The sequence below is a fragment of the Ictidomys tridecemlineatus genome, chromosome 5, assembly GCF_052094955.1.
Source record: "Ictidomys tridecemlineatus isolate mIctTri1 chromosome 5, mIctTri1.hap1, whole genome shotgun sequence".
NCBI lineage: Eukaryota > Metazoa > Chordata > Mammalia > Rodentia > Sciuridae > Ictidomys > Ictidomys tridecemlineatus.
The window spans coordinates 136,209,717-136,231,684 of record NC_135481.1 but is presented as its reverse complement, the minus strand read 5'-3'; the positions used below and the strand labels follow the sequence as shown (position 1 = coordinate 136,231,684).

Here is a 21,968-nt window from a genome sequence, read left to right as displayed (position 1 = left end):
AAATGAATGGAGCCATGCATAAATGAACACTTGAGGCTAGGTGGACACACTACTGAGATGTGGAGAAAGAGTGGTCATTTCAATAAACAATGTCACCGCCCCCTGTTCCAGTTGTCCATATGGAGATAAAAACTTGTCTCTCCAGAGGCAGAAGAAATCTTCCAAGTCTTTGACTCCATCACAGAAAAGAATGTAAGCATGAGTCAGATTGTAGAGAAAGAAAGGAAGAGCTTTATTGGAAAGCAAAATGTATACACTCGAGAAAGAGGGAGTGTGGACAGATCTCAGAATGAGTCACCTTGCCTTACTCTGGCAAAAGACAGTATCTAGGGAGAGTAATGGACTGGAGGTAGAGTAGGGACAGGGTCTTACAACTTCTCTCCAGCTTTCCTTGCACTTGTACATTGCCCTCGCATGTTCTGATCATGCTTCTTCATATATTGCGTGTCTCATTAGCATCTTAAATCTCCACCCAGAGTTGTGTTTTTACTATTATAATGAGGGTAGGGTCATTTCTCAGTCACAAAAGTCTCAAATGCACATTCTCCCTAAAGGAGCGGCCCCTCCAGATGCCTGTGTTACCTTGCAATTTAGTTGCATTTCATCAAGGTGAGTCTCAGGCAAGATGGTAGCACAAGGACATGGGCTGAGTGGTTTGTTGTGCATACCAATGGTTTATGGACATTTCTCTTTTAAGATTCAGTCTTCTCTCTGTATCCCTAAATTCCCTTCTCAGCGCCAAATAAGAAATGACCAACTGTCTATCAGAAAAACTGTACCATGTTCATTCAACAAAATATAATACAACAAATTGTGAATACATTTCACAAACGATAGAGAGAAAAAGAGAGCAGATAGTGTTAATACAATATGGCTCTCCTTATGTACAGTTCAAAATCAGGCAAAACAAAGATATAGCAGTTAGGATGTGTGTTTAGATAGGTAAAGTATAAATAAGTGCAATGAAGTGGCTACTTAAAACAGGAGAGTGCTTGCCACTCTTCCTGGGGATTGTGATTGGAAAAGGGCCCTGTGAAGCTTCTAGGCATCTGGTGATATTCTTTTTCTTAACCTGAGTAGGAAGTACCAGGTGTTTGCTTTAGAATAATTTACTAGGATGTGTATTGTCATGCTCTTTGCTGATTGTGTGTTATATTTCACAATAAGAAAAAGGCTTAATGAATAAAAATAAGCAACAGTGAGAAGAATCTATTCTACTAATGTGAACTGGTCTCCAAGTTTCTGTGTTAAGTGAAAATACAGAAGGTTTAGGCATAACAACAATTTCCAAAGTTTGGCTTTATCATACTCAATTGGAAGACCCAGTAAACCCAGATTGCGGGTCTTGTCAGAGTTTCTGTTCCAATAGTATCAGCATTTCTATTCCTGTCCCAGGTGACTCTGACCCTTGGGGGTCTGATATCACTCTTTGAGAACTACTCCAGTATAATATGATACTGGGTGTTTATAAAACCTCAGAAAGTTATGGAAGAAACTGAAGATAATTGTCTCTGGGGAAGCAGCCTGGGGCACTGTGAAGCTTCTGGGGCAACTCAAGGGACCCAGGCACTTTCCAAAGAGAACTGAATGCTGAAACTCAAGGTTTAGACCCACAGAATAAATCACCCAATGTTACTGTGAAATAGGAACCATTGAAAAAGAAGGAAATTAAAGGTTATTGGGAAATGAAATGGTGGGAAAAAATGATTGACAGAGAAAGGAGACTTTTTCAAGGAAGGTAATTGGATAAACATCAGCATAGGAAGAAGCCGAGTCAAATGAATGATGTGGGTCCTCAGCATCGGCTGGAAAGCCATGGTCACTGGCAGGTTTAGGCCCAGCTTAGCTGGGGAGATGGCGACAGTGATCTAAAGTGATCTAGCAGCACTGTGAACATTTCCCTGGCTTCTCGGGAGACATTCTATAATCCAGAAGTGGTGAGAAAGATGGTCATAGGAGACATAGGAGGGAGAACACTGCTTTCTGCCTGGGCTCTGTGACAGGTGGAGCAGGGGCGAGGCTCACAGAGACTGAACTCCTGGGCTCACAGACCCGCTGCAGAGCAAGATTTCCAAGGATGGGGCTTCTTCAGGAAAGTGGGAAGCATAGAAAAAGTTGGGGGAGATTAGGAAGAGGAAGTCAGGTGATTTGACTAATTCTGGAATTTTTTCATCCCAAGGCACGACATTTAAAAGTCCTCTGGAAGTCTTTGCAAAGGTAGAAGACTGCTATGGGCTGGGCTCTGGGCAGAATCACTTCATCAAGGAGAGTCAGTGGGAACACCAAGCAGAGATCTTCTACACCTCCTACAGGAAGTTCCTGGATGAGGAATGGGAGGAGGAGCCACTCAGGTAAACCTGCTCCCCAGTTAGCCCCTGGAGCTTCAGCTGTCTCGGTACACAGGGACCAATCCAAGGACCCAACTAATCCCAAATAAGCTCTTTTGGGTTTGGAGAAATATAGGGAACTTCAGCAGATTGTTTTGAAATGTTGAATGGAGATTGCTTTAACTTAATGAGATCAAAGGCAGATAGCATGGATTTAAAAGGAGCAATAGCAAGGAGCATAGCTCAGTGGTAGAGCCTTTTCCTACTAGAATGTGCAAGAGGCCCTGGGTTCCATCCCTAGCACTACCAGTGGAGGGGGCAGGGGAAGGAAAAAAAAAGAATATATACCTACAGAGATGAGAAATAAGTTTTAAGTTCTATGTATGACTCCTCTTTAAATTTTTTTTCCTGATTTTCTAAAGAAAAACACTGAAGATTCTAAAGATGGAAATAAAAGTCACCACTGTTAACAATTTTTCTTCATATCCTTCCTGCCTTTCTAAATGTAATGTGGTTTAGGTATATAGTTGTTTAATTATCACAATACATTTAATGGGTACACCTGTCAGCAGTTAGACCTCATTAACTCCATGTTGTATGGGTAAAAACTGAGCCAAGGTATCTGAAGTAGCTGTAGTGGGGCTGGTTTTAGGGACAAGCCCTCTTCACAGCTGCTGTGAGTCTCATCTTGCTGCCAAGTAGACCTCAGATTTCCTCACTTCAGGACATAAAGTCTGAGGACCACACCCTAATGGCAGCTACCTGGCTGCTCTCTGTGACAGACCCAGAACCCTGGCCAGGTTCATTGGTGCGCTGCAGCCACTCCTACTGCCTAGGGAGACATTTAGGGGTTTTGCAGACAGCTGTTAAAATGCTGTAACTTGATGGGAATGTCTATACCATGGAAATCTGCAAACCTTATAAATCAGGACCTTTTTAAAAAAGACTCAGTTTATCAGAACACCTGTGGCTGTTTTGCACCCAGGATAAGAGAGCATTTGTGATCACCCAAGACTGCTCTTTAAAGGATCTTTCTGGACAACAGAGGGCTCACCAAAGGAGAGCCTGCTCTAGTGGGAGCTGCCCAACACCATACTGGTCTGGGGGTGATCCACGGTTCTACCTGTTCTCACCCTCCTCCAAGGTCTACACATCCTCCCAGGACCAGCATCTAGACCATGATTGGCTTGTGCCCTTGGGGAGGTTCATGTGTGCATGTCTGGTCACGTAGGGACTCTGCCATCCTCCTTGCCGAGGAGCCTGCGTGTCTCTGACTCTGTCTCTCTTTCCCAGTTCGGCCACATTCCACTTCCTCCTTCCCAGCTGCCTCACTGCAATGCCAGCAGAAGTCAGGAGCCCCTCAGGTAGGTGAGCAGATGGTTGCCCTGGCAAGGAGTCACTGCAGGGAAATCCCTCAATAAGCACTAGGGGTGTTCCACACGCCAACCTTTTATGGTAAGAGGGAATGAAGGCGGAAAATAGCTTGACAACTGGAGCCTAACAGTTCCTGTTTGGATCTGTAGCTCCTCAGCCCAGATTCTCTGATCAGGAGGCCAGTACAGCCTTCAGGGAGTGACTGCCAGAGCTGAGGATGTGGGCACATGTTTGCTGGACTGTTTCAGTTGTGAATTCACCTAGAAGCAAGCGGACATCAGTTTTATAGAAGATGTGCAAACAGCTCAGGGGCATTTAAAATGTCCTTCTTGCCCAGGAAGGCGAGTGGACCCTAGAAACAGCCCCCCTGGTGCTCAGCCCTTCTGACTCAGGAAACTCACCCCTCTGTCATTTGCTGCCCAATAGAAAAAAACCACTTCAGACTTCCAACCAGCTTCCTCTTGAGCAGACACCTTCCATGTGAGCAGAAGGCCACCAGGCTTCTTATGTGATACCTCTTTCTTCTCTTCGTTCCCAGGAGTAGCCTGCATCCTTGGCATACACTGGACCAGACATCACAACTTCTTCCTCTATTCACTCAACCGAACTCTGAAGGATAAAGCTGGTACTTTACCGTGTGACAGGAGTGGCCTAAGCTCAGGGCCCTGAGGACACCTCCTTCTCCAGCTTAGCTGGGTGTGAGGTCCATACATCATTGTTGCTTTAGGGAGCCAGAGCTATGGTGTGACCTCAGGGGTCTGTCCCTAAACTGTCATGTTTCTTCAAGATGACAGGACAAGAGGGACAAAGCCCAGAGGCAGGTCCATAGAGAAAGTGATACTGAAATCTAAGTCCTTTCCCTGATTCAAATCTAATAATGAGGACAGGGTTTTGAGAAAAAGGAAAAAGAGGTTTTACTGATTTGCTAGCAATTGAGAAACATAGTAGACTCAGGTCTCAGGCTTTGATTCTAAATGTCACAGGGAACAGAGGGCTTTAAAAGGGGGAACAACAACTGGGCACAGAGGTACATACCTGTAATCCCAGCAACTCAAGAGATTGAGGCAGGAGGATGACCAAGTTCAAGGCCAGCCCTGGCAACTTAGAAAGACCATGTCTTAAAATGAAAATAAAAAGGACTGTGGATGTAAATCAGTGGTAGAGCACCCCCTGGGTTCAATCCTCACCACCATAGGAAAAAAAGGTGGCGTGTATACCAAGTAGCATTGTTGGAAGATGCATCCTTGAGAGAGCTGTTGTTTCTGTTTACAGATCCAGAGTTTCTTTATTCTTATGGTCAGGGGTGGAAGGACAGATAACTTGACTTAGGATAGGAAGAATGTTAATTTTACTTCCCCCACTGTTAGGGAGGGGACAGGGGAGAAAAGGAAAGGGAAAAAAATCAATTTAGAAATAAGCAACCAGGGGTCAAGCAGCAGCAAGGCTTGTATTTAAAGCATGAAATGGATCCTTGTTACATGAAAGGGACCCCTGTTACAGAAGGAGGGTGGGCTCGGATCATCCCTGCCCAGCTGTCTGAAAACTGTGTAGTCCTGGGCCAGTCACTTCATACCACAAATCAGTTTTCTCACCTGAAATACAGAGCTAATTCATTACACCATCACGATCTACTACATGTGTGTGTTGTGTAGAACAAATTCCAGAATCTCTGTATGTGAAAGTCTTTGAAATTGAAAAGCACTAAGGAAATATGGGTGACGATTGCTGTTAGGCAAATCCATGAGGACAGTTTTGTGAGCAAGTTTGCTTCGGTAAGTGCTTGAGCTGTACACTTATGTTATACTTTCACATTGTCAAAAAAAAAAAAAAAACACAAAGAAAGAGTTTCTTTCCATCTGTCACTCTCCCAGGCAGCCTGGCTTCTAATCTGTGCTTCTCTCCTGACTGGCTGTGTGACCTTGGGCAGATGACTTACTCCTCTGCCTCAGTCTTCTCATCTGTAAACTGGGGATACTAATAGGACCTACTTCATAGAACCCTCTTGAAAATTAAATGAAACAATTCCTGTGGGGTGCCTTATACAAATTTTAGCACCTAGGAAGCCTTCATTAAACTTTAGCTGTGACTCAGTATCTTGTTCCTAGGGAAGAGTGATACTCTCTAGAGAGGAGTGAGGTGGAGTCCAGGCAGGTGCTCCTGGGGCACAGGCATTAGTCTGGGTCTCAGGTTGTCAAGGAGGGGAGATAGGCAGGGCCGGGTCTGGGGGTAGCCTGATGAATGGTCCTCCCTCTAGACCCTGAGGGTGTGTGGCCCTGTGCTGCGCCCATTGTCATCTCTCAGCTCAGCAGCTGCTCCTCCTACCTGGTGCTGGCCTGTGAGGACGGTGTGCTCACCCTGTGGGACCTGGCTGAAGGTGAGCCTTTACCATCCCCCACCTCTCTACAGACCACCTGGTGGATCTCTGGTCAGTGAGACTCCAGTAGCTCTGGACCCTATGACTGTATCTCTAAACATGTGGAGTGTTTAGCTATGAATATTTAGAAAACTTTAGATGGAACCACATTCTGATTATTCTCTAACTTGTTTTCCAATGTTCTTTATTCTAACTTGCTTTGCCACCTTGTTTCTGAGCCTCTGGACCTTCTGTTATCTGTAAGTTCATAATTACCTTGGGCAGCTGGTCCTGCTTTCTCCTCATTCATTCTGCAAACACTTACTGAACATTATATGTGCCAACACTTCCCATTGCTCATGTATTTACTGGGTGCATGCTCTGTGCCTGACATTGTACCAAGCCCTGGGAATGTGACCTTTGCCTTTGTTATTATACTTTGTTATTACTGCTCTCTTGCTGAGGCCACCCCAGCACAGTGGGAGTCCTGCAGCCTCCCATCTCCTCCCCCCATCTCCCAGGTTCTCAAAATAGTGAGTCTTGAGTCTTCTTTCTGTGCTATTCCACCTATGCTCCAAGCACCAGGAACTCTGATATTGGATAAAGAGACTTGTAAAGAGTCAAAGCAAGACCAGCAGCTCTTCTGAATAGGGGGCACTTTGGTGGAGTCCCAAGGTTTGGGGTCCAGCTCCAAAAGTGCAGAAATCAGTGCTGTCCATTTCCCCTAGATGGATCAGCCTCAAGGGGAGGGGCTCCCTATAACCAGACTTAACAGGGATTAGTGAAGCAGTGGTTTGCCATTTCATAAGCCCTTGACCAACAGCTTCTTCTCATTTTTTCTAGATATTGATAAAGTCTTGTTTGGCTACACACACGCACACCTGCTCTCTTTCTGAAACCACACCCGGCCCATCCACCTTCACATCCTGTGTTCAGTGCAGTTCAGCCCCTGGCTGGGTTGTAGCCTCCCTTCATTTTCTGCTGACTCCATGGGATTGGTTCTCCTCTTCCCCAGCTCCTTTCCATAAAGGGAAGGGCTCCCTGGAGGGGCTGTTCTTGCCTGTTGGGCGCTGGGTTTCCTGGGTTCACTGATAGAGAACGTGCATGGCTTGACTTTGCCTCACCTTCCACAAATCTCTCCTACACTTGCTGGCCACCTGACCAGTGCCTGTGGTCCTCCTGGGCCCTTTGCTGACAGACTTGTGTGGTTACTTTCTCTAGGATTCCCCCTTGGAGTCGTTGCTCTTCCTGAAGGATGTACTTGCCAAAGTCTTCACTTCCTAAAATACTTCTTGATCCACAAAGGACAGAAAATGTTTCCTGAGGGACCAGTGAAATCCCAGATGAAATGTGTGGTGCTCTGCACAGATGCTTCCCTCTATCTGGTGGAGGCCAGTGGGACCCAAGAACCTACCATCAGTATGCTTGTTGAGAGGTTGGTGGCTCTGGGACCAGACATGTAACACAATTTCATAGTGAAGATTGACAGCTTCCCTGACTAAAGTCCACTCTGTATGGTCATCACTCTACTGGTGACTGCTCAGATCAAAAATGTCATGTGCATGTGACAAATTTGTCTAATGAATTTTTTTGATAGCATATAGGGCATCTTTCATATCCCATATGACCAAGAAAAAGCTTAGTTCTGCCAAAATAACCTTTCATCAGTTTCCCCAGGGATCTCTTTTTTAATTTTAAAAAGTATTGTATGCATGCAAACGAATCTATATGATATGTGTGTGTGTGTGTGTGTGTGTTACAAAAAAAAAAAAAAACATTCTTTGCCCACTGAAAAGGAATCATCTCCAGTTCCATTAAGATTCCCTCTGTGCTTCTCCCTGGTCATATCCTTGCTACTCCCCACCAAAGATGATTAATTGGTACTTAATCAGGATTTAGTGAAGCAGTGCCAATTACAAATTGGCACTTTATCCAACCACCCCCAAATTTGATGGCTGAAGAAAACAGTCATTGTTGGCCTCTGTAGGTCAGCAATTTGGGCTGGACTCAGTCAGGCAGGTCTTCCACTGGTCTTGCCTGGAGTCTCACAGGTGCTTGCAGGCGGATGGCAGCTCAGCCTGAGGCTGGGATTTCTGGGGTGGCCTCACTCACATACCTGGCGGTTGGTGGGCTGACAGCCAGGACACCCCAGTTCTCTTCCTCATGGTCTCTCCTGCTGGATAGTCAGGCTTCCTCACATGCTAGCCCAAGGCTTCCCAGCAGCAAGAGAGCAGTCCCATGCACAAATGTTTTTTAAGCCTCTGCTTATGTTACTTGTCCCATTTGTCAAAGCACATCCCAGGCCACTCCTGTGTTCAAGCAGTAGAAAAATAGACTCTGCCTTTTGATGGCCAATTGGTTTTTTTTTTTTCCAATCCATCATATTGTTTTTCTAAATTCATCATTCCTTTGATTTCCTTTAAGAATTAACCAGGTATGTATGATTGTGTGTCTAAACAACTTAGTGTTTAACTGTGCATGTTTAGGAAACTTATAGATGGAACCATATTGTAAGTACTCTCCAACTTGTTTTTCAATGGTCTTTATTCTAACTCGCTTTACAACATTGTTCCTGAGAGTTACACACGTTGGCTTCAGTTCTTTTATTTTCATTGTATATATACCACAATTACTTCAGCCTCCTCCTGCTAACAGAATTTGAAATTGTTCCTAGGTTTTGTATTTTTTTTTTTTTTTGCCACATGAACAACTTCCTCACATATTTCCTGGTGTACATGTCAAGAGGTTCCCCAGGATATGTGCCCAGGAAAGGAAAGTCAAATTTTGAAACTTTTAAAGTAAGAGAATGTCTATTTTTTTCCCCCTTACAGGCCCACAAAGCATATAGATAAAGCCATCTGTGCAGTGGCCCCAGTCCCAACCTTACCTGGCATGGTAGGTTCCTTGTGCCTTTCATTTCTCTTCTATGAATGTGTTCATTCCTCCTTCAAAACCTATCTGTCGATGGCCTACTATGTGCTAGGCACCTGGACTAGCTTTTGGATATGCAAACAAACAAATAAAAAAAAGACAATCCAAGACTGAGGGCATAGCTCAGTGGGAACATATGCTTAGTATGGGCCATTGTGAGATGAGGCCCAGCACCTCCCCAAAAAAAGACTAAGACTAACAAATAAGAGAAAGTCTCTCACTTCATGGAGCTCACGTTTAATTTAGAAGGTCAGACAAATCACCAAGCAGCTTCCCTAGAACACAAGGAAAAACTGTGATGATTTTGTAATGAACACATGGAATAGAGCAGGATTCACCTACTTGATCTGCAGGGTTTGGGAGCAGGGAGGGGAGGTGAAGACTGAGTTGGGCTGGGGCTGAGGCAGCACCATGGAGGCAGGAGAGTGATGGCAGGTCTTCGGCCTGCAGGAAGTTGAGTGGGGTGTGAGGAGGGAGCAGGCTGGGGCAGGGTCCAGGGTGGAGGCACCAGTCCATGGAGTGCCCCGTGCTCCAGGCAGAAGGTACAGATGTACCCTTCTAGGGGACGGGGCTTGAAGCATGGAGAGGTAGAGCAGGGAGCAGCATGTTCTGAGAGGGCTGGTGAGTTGGAGAGATGTGAAGAGATGGAGCTCTCATGGTGGGTTGCCTCTGACCGAGGCTGAGGACAGAGAGGTGTTTGGCTTATCCTGAGCAGAGAACCAATTCCTAATTCCCACAGGCCCATCTGAGGGGACACAGGCCAGGAGAGAGAAGCTGTGACTCCCAGTGTGGCCCTTCAGAGGGTGAGGGCCTACAGGATTTCCAGGAGAGGCTCTGAGAGAGCTCAGGGCAAAAAATATCCATTCTGGGGCCTGAGGGTGTAGCTCAGTGGTAGAGCACTTGCTGAGCATATGTGAGGCCCTGGATTCCATCCCCAGAACAGCAAATAAAATAAAATAAAACTGTTCGTTCTGTGGTCACCAGCCAACTAGTGAGTCAGTGGCGGTTGGAGCCAGGTACCAGCAGGTTCCCAAGTTACAGAGGAGGTAAATAGGGAGAGTCATTTCCCAGGGGAATTGCCAGCCCTTATGGGACAAGGAAAATGAGCTCACGTTGTGACTGAGAGGGATCCCTCCAGTTTGTGGGGTGACCTGCAAGCTTGGGGAGGAGTATGAAGGAAATGAGGGCACAGCTCCTGTGCTGAAGAGAGCCAAACACCTCCTCATGGGAACATGTCTGAGGGAGGGACAGACAGCAGGAGGTGGAGTACAGAGGGTGAGAGGCCCTCCACTGCTGTGGGAGGGAAATGCATGGCTGCAGGAGGGGATGTGGGCTCAAGAGGGGCTTTGGAAGACCTGGGTGAGTTGTCTACTCCGGGGAGAAAGAGCCCAGGCAGGAGGGACTATCTCAGATCTCGGGCCAGGAGGGTGGCTGCCTTGAGCAGGTCCCCAGGGGTGGGAGGAGAGCACCAGAGGGGCTTGGTTGAGGAGCTGGAACTTGGCCATGAGGAGGGGGAGCTCTTCAGAAAGATGCTGGCCGGATAGAAGGAGGAGCCAAGCCAGCAGAGAAGGAGCAGCGCCCTGGATCTGACAGTGTGTGGAGGGTGGTTTGCCAAGCTTAGCCCTGAGGGGGCAGCTGCTCACACCTGCACTTCCCCTTGCAGCCTGGGGTGGACCCAGAGGCTGGGTGCCCAAGAGCTCATAGAGTACTCCACATTGTATTGTCTCGCTTCAGACTCTGCTTTGTGGGGGACCAAGTCCAGTAAGAATCCCCTCACCGTCTCTTTGCTTCCCAGGTGCTGATCTTTTCCAAGAATGGCTCTGTGAACCTCATGGATGTGACCAAGGCTGACGTCATCTGTGCCTTTGCTCCCCCCAGATCCTACCATCTGGAGGTGCCCTGGGAACCGTTATTTGTTGTGTCTTCACACCATCCATGTTTCCTGCTCCATGGTATGGGAGGGGAATCTGCTGCCCAGATCTAGGCCCTCACTGACCCCCCAATCCTCCCCGCTGCCTCCCACTCCACCTTGGGCCCAAGGACCCTGCAGCCTGGTCTGCACAGTCTTGCTCTGGACTGCTGTTCTACCAGCTCAACCAGCTCCTCTCAGCTCAATCCAGATGACCCTGCCCTTTAATGAGCAGAGGGCAACACCCACCCACCCACACTGGGCCACAGTGCCATGGAGAAAGCATGGTGTCCTTGGTGCCATGGTGTTCCTGTTTCATGGCAGGGGGCTGTCCAGCTGAAACTGAAGCCACCACAGATAACGCCAGTGATCCTTGGAATTCTGTATACTATTTCAATTTTGAGACCTATCCACTCCTGGAAAACATCTCCAAAAACTGCACCATTCCTCTAAAGGACTTGGTAGATGACAAGGTGTTCTCCCGAGTGCTGCCATTGGAGGAAAGATGCCAGCGTTTCCTCCAGAAGAGGTAAAGATTTCTGCGTCTTATCCCTCCCAGCATCTGGGTTGTCTCTGGGTCAAGAGACAGTAGAGTTTGTTTTGTGGAAGGTCCTTTCAGCTTTTAAATGAGTGCATGCTGTAATTCCAGCAACTTGGGAGGCTGAGGCAGGAGGATTGAAAGTTCAAAACCATCCTCTTAGTGAGGCCCTCTCCAAATAAAATAAAAAGGGCTGGGGATGGAGCTTGTGGTGGAACCCCACCCCATTCAATCCCCAGTATCAAAATTAAAATAAAGAATAAAATATTTCTTCCCTGAATGAAGGTTGCTACCACATAGGCCATACTCCCCATTCATTTTAGTAGGAAAGGAGTAATTAATTCAGTTTGGTAGAAGAGGAAGACTTCTGTTGGATGTTTTCTTTCTGTCATGACCATCTTTTTATTTTCTCAATTAATTTATTGAGGGGCTGCGGATTGAACCCAGGGCCTCATACTTACCAAGCAACCTCTCTACCTCCAAACTATATCCACAGCCCTAAATTCCTTTTTTTTTTTTAAAGCACATTTGCAGGGCTGGGGTTGTGGCTTAAGTGATAGAGTGCTTGCCTCACATGCATGAGGCACTGGGTTCGATCCTCAGCACCATAAAAACATAAACTAAAGATATTGTATCCACCTAAAACTAAAAAATAAATTTTTTTTAAAAAAAAAGGCACATCATTAAGTTGGGTTGATGAACTATGACCCCATGGGCCAGATCCAGCCCACTGTTGTTTTTAAAAATAAAAGATTGGCCTGGGGATGTGGCTCAAGCGGTAGTGTGCTCGCCTGGCATGCATGCGGCCTGGGTTCGATCCTCAGCACCACATACAAATAAAGATGTTGTATCCACCAAAAACTAAAAAATAAATATTAAAAAATTCTCTCTCTCTCTCTCTCTCAAAAAAAAAAAAAAATAAAGGGTGTTGGTGTTTGCAGTGCTGGGGATTAAAGCTTATGCATGCTAGGCAAATCTCTAACATGGAGACACAGTCCCAGCCCCTTCTAAAAACAGTTATATTTGGACACAGTCATGCGCATTTGTTCACAAGTTATCTATGGCTGCTGTGTGCTACAACTGAAGAGCTGAATAGTAATGATGGAAACATGCACCCACCAAAAGCCTTAAACTATTCAGTATTTGCCAGCCACTTCCATTATCTAGATAAAAGTTAATGTATGAATTTCTCCTCTTCCTCTTCTACTTCCCATTCTTCCCAGTTCTTGGTTTGCTTTCCTTTTTGCTCTGAAAACACAATGAACTGTACTCAGTCCACCCTGGAAAAACAGAACTCTTTTCTAATCCATCTCAATAAATTTCTGGGGATTTTCAAGTCATTGGTAGTTCCCACCAGTATCCGACCGCTCAATTTTGGTGGAATGGGGTCATCAGTGGGCTATGGATCCTCATCCCAGGCCTGACGCTTCAGAGCTTGGTGACTGGACTGGCAGGTCAGTTCCCTTCCGGAGCCCCCATGACCTTACGTAACACCTTTGAGCTTTGGGGATCTCTTCAGGATCATTTCTCCTCTCTATTTAGACTCCATGTTTAGAGCCAAACGGACCTGGGTTTGAATTCTGACGCTACCACTCACTAACTATAAGGCCTTGGGTCAGTTAACCTCTGAGAGTCTCAGTTTTCTTATTCATTCAAACACATGTATGGTGACAGGCTGTCCTGGATATTTTGATTATGCCTAATTTTTAGGGTTTGTAGTATTAAGTCAGACAGTACATGTAAAGTGGAAGTGATTCCTCTGTAAATGGTGGGCATGATGAGCATGTGTCTGGTTCCTGTTAATGCAAAATGCCTGGGGAAATTCCAAATGTCACCACTAGGTGGCAGCACCACTCTGCTTTCATCCCTTACCTGCCATCTTTTTTCCTTCTTTCCCTTCCTTCCTTGTGGTGTGGGGGATCAAACCCAGAGCCCTGAGTCCTCTACCTGCTACATTTATTGTTCTTGCTGTGTTGTGCTGGGTTGCTCTAGTGACTCTCAGTATCTCATGGAGGAAAGCATGCCCATTTATTAAGAGGGAGGGAAAGGGACAATGACCAAGGGGACTGTTGACTCTGCCCCAATTAAAGATGGACAGTAATGCTCAGCTCTTCCTTGTATGGAGGTCTCTTATTGTGACCCTTGATGACTAGGGCATGTAAGCAATCCCGCCAAGAGTTTAGGAGGAAGTATCATGATGTCTACTACTTTCAAATGTCCCAGCAAAATATTTACAGAGAGAGACAGAAAGAAAGTGAAATTTTTAACAGATGGTGAAATGTAGAAAAATATTTATTGGGGCGGGGAGAGAGGTAAATCATTAACAGTGGTGAATCTAGGGGAAAGTTCATTGCAACTTCTCTACAGGTTTGAAAAATTTCAAAATAAAAAGAGGTTATAAAATGTTGTTTACATATAATCCTGACCTTGAGTAGGAAAGAAGATGGGAAATGTGTTTGGCAATACAAACATTGTTATATCTTGGTGGTGGAAATGTGTGTGATCGTTTCCTTTTTGTTTATTTGCAACGTTTTTACAAAAATATGTATGCATTGTTTTAGCAAATAGGTTTAAAATAATGGTGGAGAAATAAGCCAGGAGCCTGAGGTTACCCAGGCTGTGAAGAGGCGCTCTCTTGGGAAGGGGAGTCATGGCCTGGGACTTTCTGGCTTTCTCACTGGAGAATTCCTGGTTTAATGTTCTTGTTTTTATTTTGTTCTGTTCTCCTTTGTGTGGTGGGAGGGTCTTCATGATTGAACCTTTACTACTGAGCTACAACCCCAGTCCTCTTTATTTTTAATTTGGAGACAGGGTCTCTCTAAGTTGCTGAGGGTCTTGCTAAGTTACTGAGTCTGGTCTCAAATTTGAATCCTCCTGCCTCAGCCTCCCAAGTACCTGGGATTATATGTGTGCGCCACCACTGCACGGGCCACTGAGCCTGACCCCCTTTACTGGCCTGGAAAAGGTGAGCCTTCTGTCTTTACACAAAGGCTGCAACTCCAGCTCCAGGCAGCTCCCCTCCCACCTGGCCCTAGGCTGACATTTCTCAACCTCACCTGAGGTGACACCTGCTGAACCCTACATCAGCCCATGGAAGTTGCTTCAAGTGTAAATCTACTACTCTGAAAAAGTTAAGTTCCCATTGGGAAAAAAAAATAGATATATTCACTATTTCTGGTAAAAGTCATAAATATAAATAAATAAACACATACTAGTAGAAATTTGGAGAACAGGGAAATAAAAGCCAAGAAGGGAAGTTTAAATAATTCATGATTTTACCTCCAAATATCAGCAGCACCACTATTAATATTTCCTTCCAGGTCTTTTACCTTGGCATTGTCACCAAGTTGAGATTGTGTCACATGTTCACTTTTTATCTGACTTTGTCACTCCAGAATATAACTTAATATATTTTTAATTTTGAGAAAAGCATCTCTAGTCAGTTTCCTGTCTCTGTAATAAAATACCCAAGATAAATAACTTATAAATAGAAAAGGTTATTTTTGGCTCATGATTTTGGCAATTTCAATCCATAATTGATGGGCCCTGTTGCTTTGTATGTGGCAAGGCAGCCCAGTCATGGGGTGGGAGATATAGCAGATGAAGACCACTCCCTTTCTGACCTGGAAGCAAAAAGAGAATGAAGAAGGGTCTGGGGTTCCTCAACTCCCTCAGAGGGCACATCCCCAGTGACCTAAGGACTTCCCACTAGGCCACCACCTCCTAATAGCATCTTAAACACATGGACCAAGTGAAAACACATGGGTCCAAGTTAAAATACTTGGGCCTTTGGGGAAAATTCAAAATCCAAACTATAGCATTTGTGAATATATTTTTTCATTACTGTATAATATTCCATGGGAAGGCTGTCTATTAATTTACTTCACTGCTGTATAGTTGGACTACTTGGATTAGGAGAAAAATATCCTTTCTATCTTGACTTTCCCCATCACTGGAATATTGAAGCTCATCCTGGTCCCCCAACAAGGAATGGGAGGGACTCTTCCACTTCCCTCCTCACAACTGCCTCTCTCTCTGTCCACACTAGCTACTAGGTCCCAGTCCCAGCTCCTCCCCAGGAAGGCCCACAGCAGCTGGGTAGGATGCAGAGGACTGGATCCTCTGGAACCTTCTATAGGGAAGAGCTGACCAATGGGGTGGTCAGAGGCAGGGATTGGGATTGGCAGTAGTGTGAGCCGAGGGGAAGCTGGGGGACATAGCAGCAGGTGGCAGGCCTAGTTCCTGGTTGCCTCAGGGATCAGACTTGAGGCCTTTACTTGGTGAACCACATGCCTCCAGGCAACTCATCTTCTAGTTTGGGCCCACGGATTAATTGGGAAACACTTCACTTCAAGAAGTTTCTCCCATTCTACCTGTTCTGAGGCCTGATGTCCAGGGCTTTCCCAAGGAGCACAGCCTAGAATTTCATTGTGTGATTTCTCAAACCTGCAGGAGCTTTGAGATACATTTCCACACACACCATCCAGATGCCGTCACTAATGCTCCACTCGCCTCACTTTATCCCATACAGGCCCCGAGGTTTGGGACCATGCCCTCTTTTTTTTTTTTTTTTTTTTGGTACTGGGAATTAAACCCAGGATCACTTTACCACTTCGATACATCTCCAGCCCTTTTTGTTTGTTTTGTATTTTGAGACAGGGTCTTTCTAAGTTGCCCAGGCTGACCTGGAACTTGTAGGCCTCCTGCCTCAGTTTCCCAAGACACTTAAGATTACAGGCATGTGCTGGCTTGCATTCTCTCTCTCTCTCTCTCTCTCTCTCTCTCTCTCTCTCTCTCTGTCTCTCTCTGTCTCTCTCTGCTGTTTACTCCTTGTTTCTAGTTTCCCTTGGCCTTAAAACTAGGTGAAACTGCAAGGATTCATGTGGCAATAGACTCAAAGTTTCAAACTTGCTCTAGTCTGTCCAAATGGTCTTCACAAAATCGCACTGGGACTTAACAACCAGTGTGAAACAGCCTGCCTTAGGGCTTTGAAAGGAGGCCAGTTGGCAACAAATGTGCCACCCGCCCTATAGACCTCTGCTCCTTCCAACTCAGGTCCTCCGGGGCACCCTTTCCATCAGCCTGGACACTCTGTTTTAGTGTCTGCCATCTCTGGCTGTTCACAAGAGGACAGAACTTAGAGGACACCAGGGGACAGACAAAATTAGTGTCACATCATATTCTTCAGTATACAAGGCCCTGCAAGGTCCAGACTCTCACACTAGCTTTCTGCCATAAACTGGGCTCCTGAATGACCTAACAGTCCCTAATTCACACAGCACATAGCTCTCTCACTGGGAGGGGATGGAGGCAGCAAGTGCTGGGTGAGGCCAGGCGACATGGTCATCAAGGTGGGAGGAGGAAGGTGAGGAATGGCTCCCTTTATCCTTGAAGGCCAACATTATGGACCTCCCCTAACAATCCTTTTTTTTTTTCTTTTTCTTTTTTTCTGGTACTGGGGATTTAACCCAGAGCACTTTACCACTGAGCTCCACCACCAGCCCTTTTTATCTTTTATTCTGAGACGGAGGGGCTCACTAAGTTGCTGAGGCTGGCTCTGAACTGGTGATCCTCCTGCCTCAGGCCCCTGAGTTGCTAGGATTTCACCTGGCAGTCTTTTGCCTTTCTTGAGAAAGGGCTGAACCTCTTCCAGAGTTATTTGTACAGTCAGAGAGCTCAGACCAGGCTGTTGAGTTCAAAAGCTTTGTGCAGGGACTTGAAGTTGTTCCAGCTTCTCTCCCACTTTTCAAATAGGCAACTGGACTTTGTGGAATAAACAAACATATGCATACACACACACACACACACACACACACACACACACACACACACACACACCCCTTGTCAGTATGTTTCCTGAAACAATAGAAAGCACTCACTTTGATCTGATGATGGAGAGAGGGTGTCATGCCTCTCTAAAGGCCTTTTTCAGGGGGCTTCCATACCCCCCTGGTCAGTTAATGCTCAGCATCAGATGAACCAGGCTGCCTCCCTCTCCTTCCTCACCGCTGAGCAGAGGAAATCCCACTGTGTTTACGAGTTGGTACCACCCAGGGCTCAGTCCCTCGTCTCTGCTCACTCTCCCAGCAGCCTTCCGCCCTCATCTCTGCCTTGGCTTTGGTCCCTTGGCTACCCTCTCCTTCTTGTCCTCCTGTCCCCCTATACTTCACCTGCCTCCTGACTCAGAGATAGAGGCACGCTGCTCATACCCCAGGATTTGGAGTCTCAGCCACCCAGCTCCCCATGACACCCAGATCTTGCTTCCTCCGCCATGCTCTCTTCCATCTGGTTGGCAGTCTCCTCCCCTCCACCAGCTTTTCCTAATCATGGGCTAATGTCACCAAGTTCCCATGTCAGCAAACAAATAAGCACTTTCCTAGGTCTAGAGCCAGAGCCCCAGGGGCTGCTGGGAAGCAGCCCTCATACCACTTCACCATGTTGGTGAGATTTCCCTAATTCCTGTAGGGCAAATTCTCGGAGGTGACTTTGAGGTTGAGTAGGCACGCTGGAATGATGATGGTTTCCTAACTCGCCCTCCTGTCCCTCAACACTTCCCACACTGGCTATGGAAGCAGAAAATCAATAGCTTGGTATTATTTTAATTTGGAAAGTAAGAGTTAAAATTTAGCCTTTTAGTTACATGTCCAATATTGTAAATTTCTCTTTCTTCTCTGCAATTTGCCCTCTGTCTCTTTTCTATAGATGTGTTCATTTTCTTTGAATTTTAAGATTTCATTTTTTAATTTTTTTTAAAGAGAGAGAGAGAATTTTTTTTAATATTTTAGTTTTCGGCAGATACAACATCTTTGTTTGTATGTGATGCTGAGATCGAACCCAGGCCACACGCATGCCAGGTGAGCGCACTACCGCTTGAGCCACATCCCCAGCCCAAGATTTCATTGTTGATGCTGCAAGAAATGTATCCTAGTTTGTCTTTGGAGTGAAGTTATTTTATTGCTTGTTTAGCCAAATAGAAGTTGTAAGTGTGAACTGTCATCTCCCTTAGGTTTGGTGGAGGTTGGTGGTCTAGAGCATCAGAATCCCAGGGCAAGCTCTGGGCTGTTGGGAGGAGAGAGGAAGTGTGAGGATGGAGTCCTGACTCTGGTGCCCTCTAGCGGTGTGACCAGGGCAAATCTTGGTTACCTTTGATGAAAACAATGTCCTGTGTCTCAGTATATTTCCAGTACTCAGTAAAGATTAGCCACTATTTATTGCTAGATCCATAGAGAAATCCCTTCCACACACCAGCATTATATTTTAAAAATCACCCATGTTCACATTAATGGTTTTTATTTTGGTCTTCCTTGTTATTTACTTATTTATTTGGTACTGGAAATTAAATCCAGGGATGCTTTACCACTGATCTATATCCCCAGTCCTTTTTATTTTTCATTTTGGAGATGAGTTCTCCCTAAGTTGCTGAAGGTCTCACTAAGTTACTGAGCCTAGCCTTGAACTTATGATCCTCCTGCCTCAGGCTCCTGAGTCTCCAGGATTATAAGCATGTGCCACTATCCAACTGGCTCTGCTGATTCGCCTTTTAAAACTTGTTCTAAAGTGGGGTGAGGCAGTGCATGCCTTGAATCTCTTCAACTTAGAAGCCTGAGACAGGAAGTTCACGAGTTCAGTGCCAGCCTCTGAACCTTGGCAAGACTCTGTCTCAAAATTTAAAAGGGCTGAGGATATAGCTCAGTGGTAAATACTTGCCTTAGCATGCATGAGGACCTGGGTTTAACCCCCAGCACTGGAAAAACAAACAAAATCCTGGTTCCAGTTCCATTTTTTCATGTCTCCTGCATGTCATTCGTCAATGCTTTGTTTTTCTGATCTCTTCAAACCAGCAAATTCAGTTCCACTTATTTATTATTTGCAGTATATGTATTATTATAATTAACTTTTATTGAGCATTTACTCTATGCCAGGTCCCAGGCTAAGTGCTTTATGGGTACAACTTATTCATCATCATTGATGTCGTCATCATTATCCCCACTTACAGAGAGAAAGCTGAGGCTTTTAGAGGTCAACTCACCTGTTCAAGGCCACCAGCTTGTAAGGAAAGGAATGGGGTTTGAATCCAAGCCATTTGAGTCCAAAACCTGAGTTTCTATTTGGCCCATTTTCTCCCACACATGGGCAAAGATGCTTCAGTACCAGTATGTGCATTGTAGCTCTGATGGTCCTAGTAGAAGAGTGACTGTCCTATGTGTCACAAATAGAGAAAAGAAATAAGGCAGATCTGTGATCTGCCACCCAGAAATGACTTCTGGGATAAGATCTGAAGTGTAAAAAGCAGGTGCATAACCTTGGATTACACACTTCCACTTAGGTTTTTTATTTTACTTCTTTTCTGGTACTGAGGATTGAGGCCAGGGGTGTTCTACCACTGAGTCACATCCCCAGCCTTTTTATTTTGAGACAGGGTCTTGCCAGTTGCTTAAAGCCTTGCTAAGTTTCTGAGGCTGGCCTTGAACTTACAATCTTCTGACCTCAGCCTCCAAACTTGCTGGGATTACAGATGTGTGCCACCACATATGGATGATTTTTATTTCTTTAAAAGAAGCAATGTGGAGCTGGGGATGTGGCTCAAGTGATAGCGTGCTTGCCTAGCATGTGTGAGGCACTGGGTTCGATTCTCAACACCACATAAAAATAAAATAAAGACATTGTGTCCACCTAAAACTAAAAAAAAAAATTAAAAAAAAAGAGGAAGCAATGTACAAAGAAGAAGTAATTATGGATTACTTTTTAAAGTTAGAACTAGCTTATCTCCATGTAGATGTTTCCCATGTAGAACCTAAAACAACTCCAAAGACACAGTCATTGTCTTTCCTCTCAAAAGTATCCATCTTCCTATTTGCCTAACTTCACCCCAGCACCTGGGACAGAAACCTGGCCAGAGTCTGTACACCCGCCACAGGTGTACATATAGCCCCTGCACTGGGTGAAAAGGTCCACCCCTCACACACAATGAGGAGTTTGTGCTGTGGTGACCATGCGTTGATTTGATTTTTAAACTTTTATTCTTTAAAAAACTAAACCCAGTGTCTTCAGATTAGTGAGCCATATATTGTTTGTCCTTTGTGACTCACTCAGTATAATGTCCTATAGGTTCATTAAAATATGTAGCATGTGTCGGAATTTCCTTTCCTTTTAAGATTGAATAATACTCCATTGTGCATGTCGACCCTGTTTCATTTTCAAGTGGACTTTCTGGTTAGTGTGTTTGTGTTTTGGTACAGGGATTGAACCTAGGGTGCCTAACCACAGAGCACATCCCCAGTCTTTTTTATTTTTTATTTTGAGAGAGGATCTCACCAAGTTGCTTAGACACTTGCTAAGTTGCTGAGACTGGCTTTGAACTTGCAGCCCTTCTACCTCAGCTGCAGGAGCCACTGGGATTACGGGTGTGCACCACCTCACCTGGCCACAAATGGCCTAGAGCACTAGACCTGTCATTGGTCTCCTGGGTAAAGGTTTTCTGGTTCCTGGGGCCACTGTAATGAAGCAGTGTACCAGCCCCCAGGGCCTCTCTGTTGAACCCAGTGTGACCAGGCCCTGCCCTAGGGCTGGGAAGCTGGGAGGCTTGGGAGGCCTTTCATCTCTGGTTGTGTGGTCCTCAGCTTCCAGACACTGAAGAAGAACCAGATGAAAGGACATGATCACTGGGCCCGACTTCGGAAGTACTCCTTGATTCTCCAGAAAGAGAACCCCAAGAAATTCACTCCAGGGACTCTCTGAAGAGGCTTCAAATAGGCAGGGTCTCCCAGCATGCCCTGAAATAAAAGGACACAGTGACAAAAAGACACAACTCGAGGGTTCTGGACTTGGGGTCTGGGACCTCTCCAGAGCTGGCCAGGGGAAAGGTATATTCTGGAACCTTTGAACACTAAGCCCCTTGTCAGTGCCCTCCAGTGGGCAGATGTGTCACCCAAATAAACAGGGATAGTGTTTCCAGCCTCTAAGTTGCTGTAGTGTGTGTCCCATCATTTCTACCCGCCTAGACCCCAGCAGGGCCCAGCTAGTGGCCCTCCCTGGCCTGGAGAGCCAATTTTCTCAAATGATCAAAATGCCAAGCAGCTACTACATGGCCCTTTCCACCCCTTCTCCATCCTGTGGACTCCTAACCTTTTCAGAACCTTTGAAGGGCTGAGTTCTGGCCCTGTGGTAAGGAAATGTCTGCCTCTCTGAGGACACCATGTGATTCCTTGGAGCACTGCAGAGGTTGTTTCAGCCGGCCCTAGAGGCTCACCCAGCCTCGCTGTGGTTGATAAACTGCCCTGGAAGTTGGCTGCCTGCAGGGTTTGTGACAACCTCTTCCTTTGTGCTCCCATTCGCTCCTCCCCTGGATCACACTTCATGCCCCTCACTGGCACAACATCTCTTATGGTGCCAACATTGATTGGTTTAATGTCCCCTGTGTGAAGGGGTCCCCACCTGGGACAATCTGCCCTCTCTCGCCTTCCTGCTAAGGGAATGAAAACACAAAGGCAGAAGCAGCTCTTTCCAATAATTCTTTCCTCCTCACATCAGGTGCTG

At 45.8% G+C, this 21,968-nt stretch overlaps 1 protein-coding gene across 3 annotated transcripts in view; it reads left to right on the top strand.

Annotated features, from left to right (window-relative positions):
* Nucleotides 1-21,394, top strand: part of Wdr93 (WD repeat domain 93) — a 45,343-nt gene extending 23,949 nt beyond the window's left edge. Inside the window, exons 9-17 of one of the 3 annotated variants that reach the window (XM_040274374.2) lie at nucleotides 2,180-2,351; nucleotides 3,621-3,691; nucleotides 4,240-4,326; nucleotides 5,956-6,075; nucleotides 7,276-7,489; nucleotides 8,886-8,949; nucleotides 10,781-10,937; nucleotides 11,219-11,423; nucleotides 21,053-21,394. In XM_040274374.2, the coding sequence (XP_040130308.2) occupies nucleotides 2,180-2,351; nucleotides 3,621-3,691; nucleotides 4,240-4,326; nucleotides 5,956-6,075; nucleotides 7,276-7,489; nucleotides 8,886-8,949; nucleotides 10,781-10,937; nucleotides 11,219-11,423; nucleotides 21,053-21,170 (1,208 nt within the window). In that variant the 3' untranslated portion in view covers nucleotides 21,171-21,394. Of the gene's footprint in view, nucleotides 1-2,179; nucleotides 2,352-3,620; nucleotides 5,544-5,955; nucleotides 6,076-7,275; nucleotides 7,490-8,885; nucleotides 8,950-10,780; nucleotides 10,938-11,218; nucleotides 11,424-21,052 lie in introns of those variants that run through there. The other 2 variants (XR_013439425.1, XR_013439424.1) reach the window with 2 other exon arrangements.
* The last annotated feature ends 574 nt before the right edge of the window (nucleotides 21,395-21,968 follow it).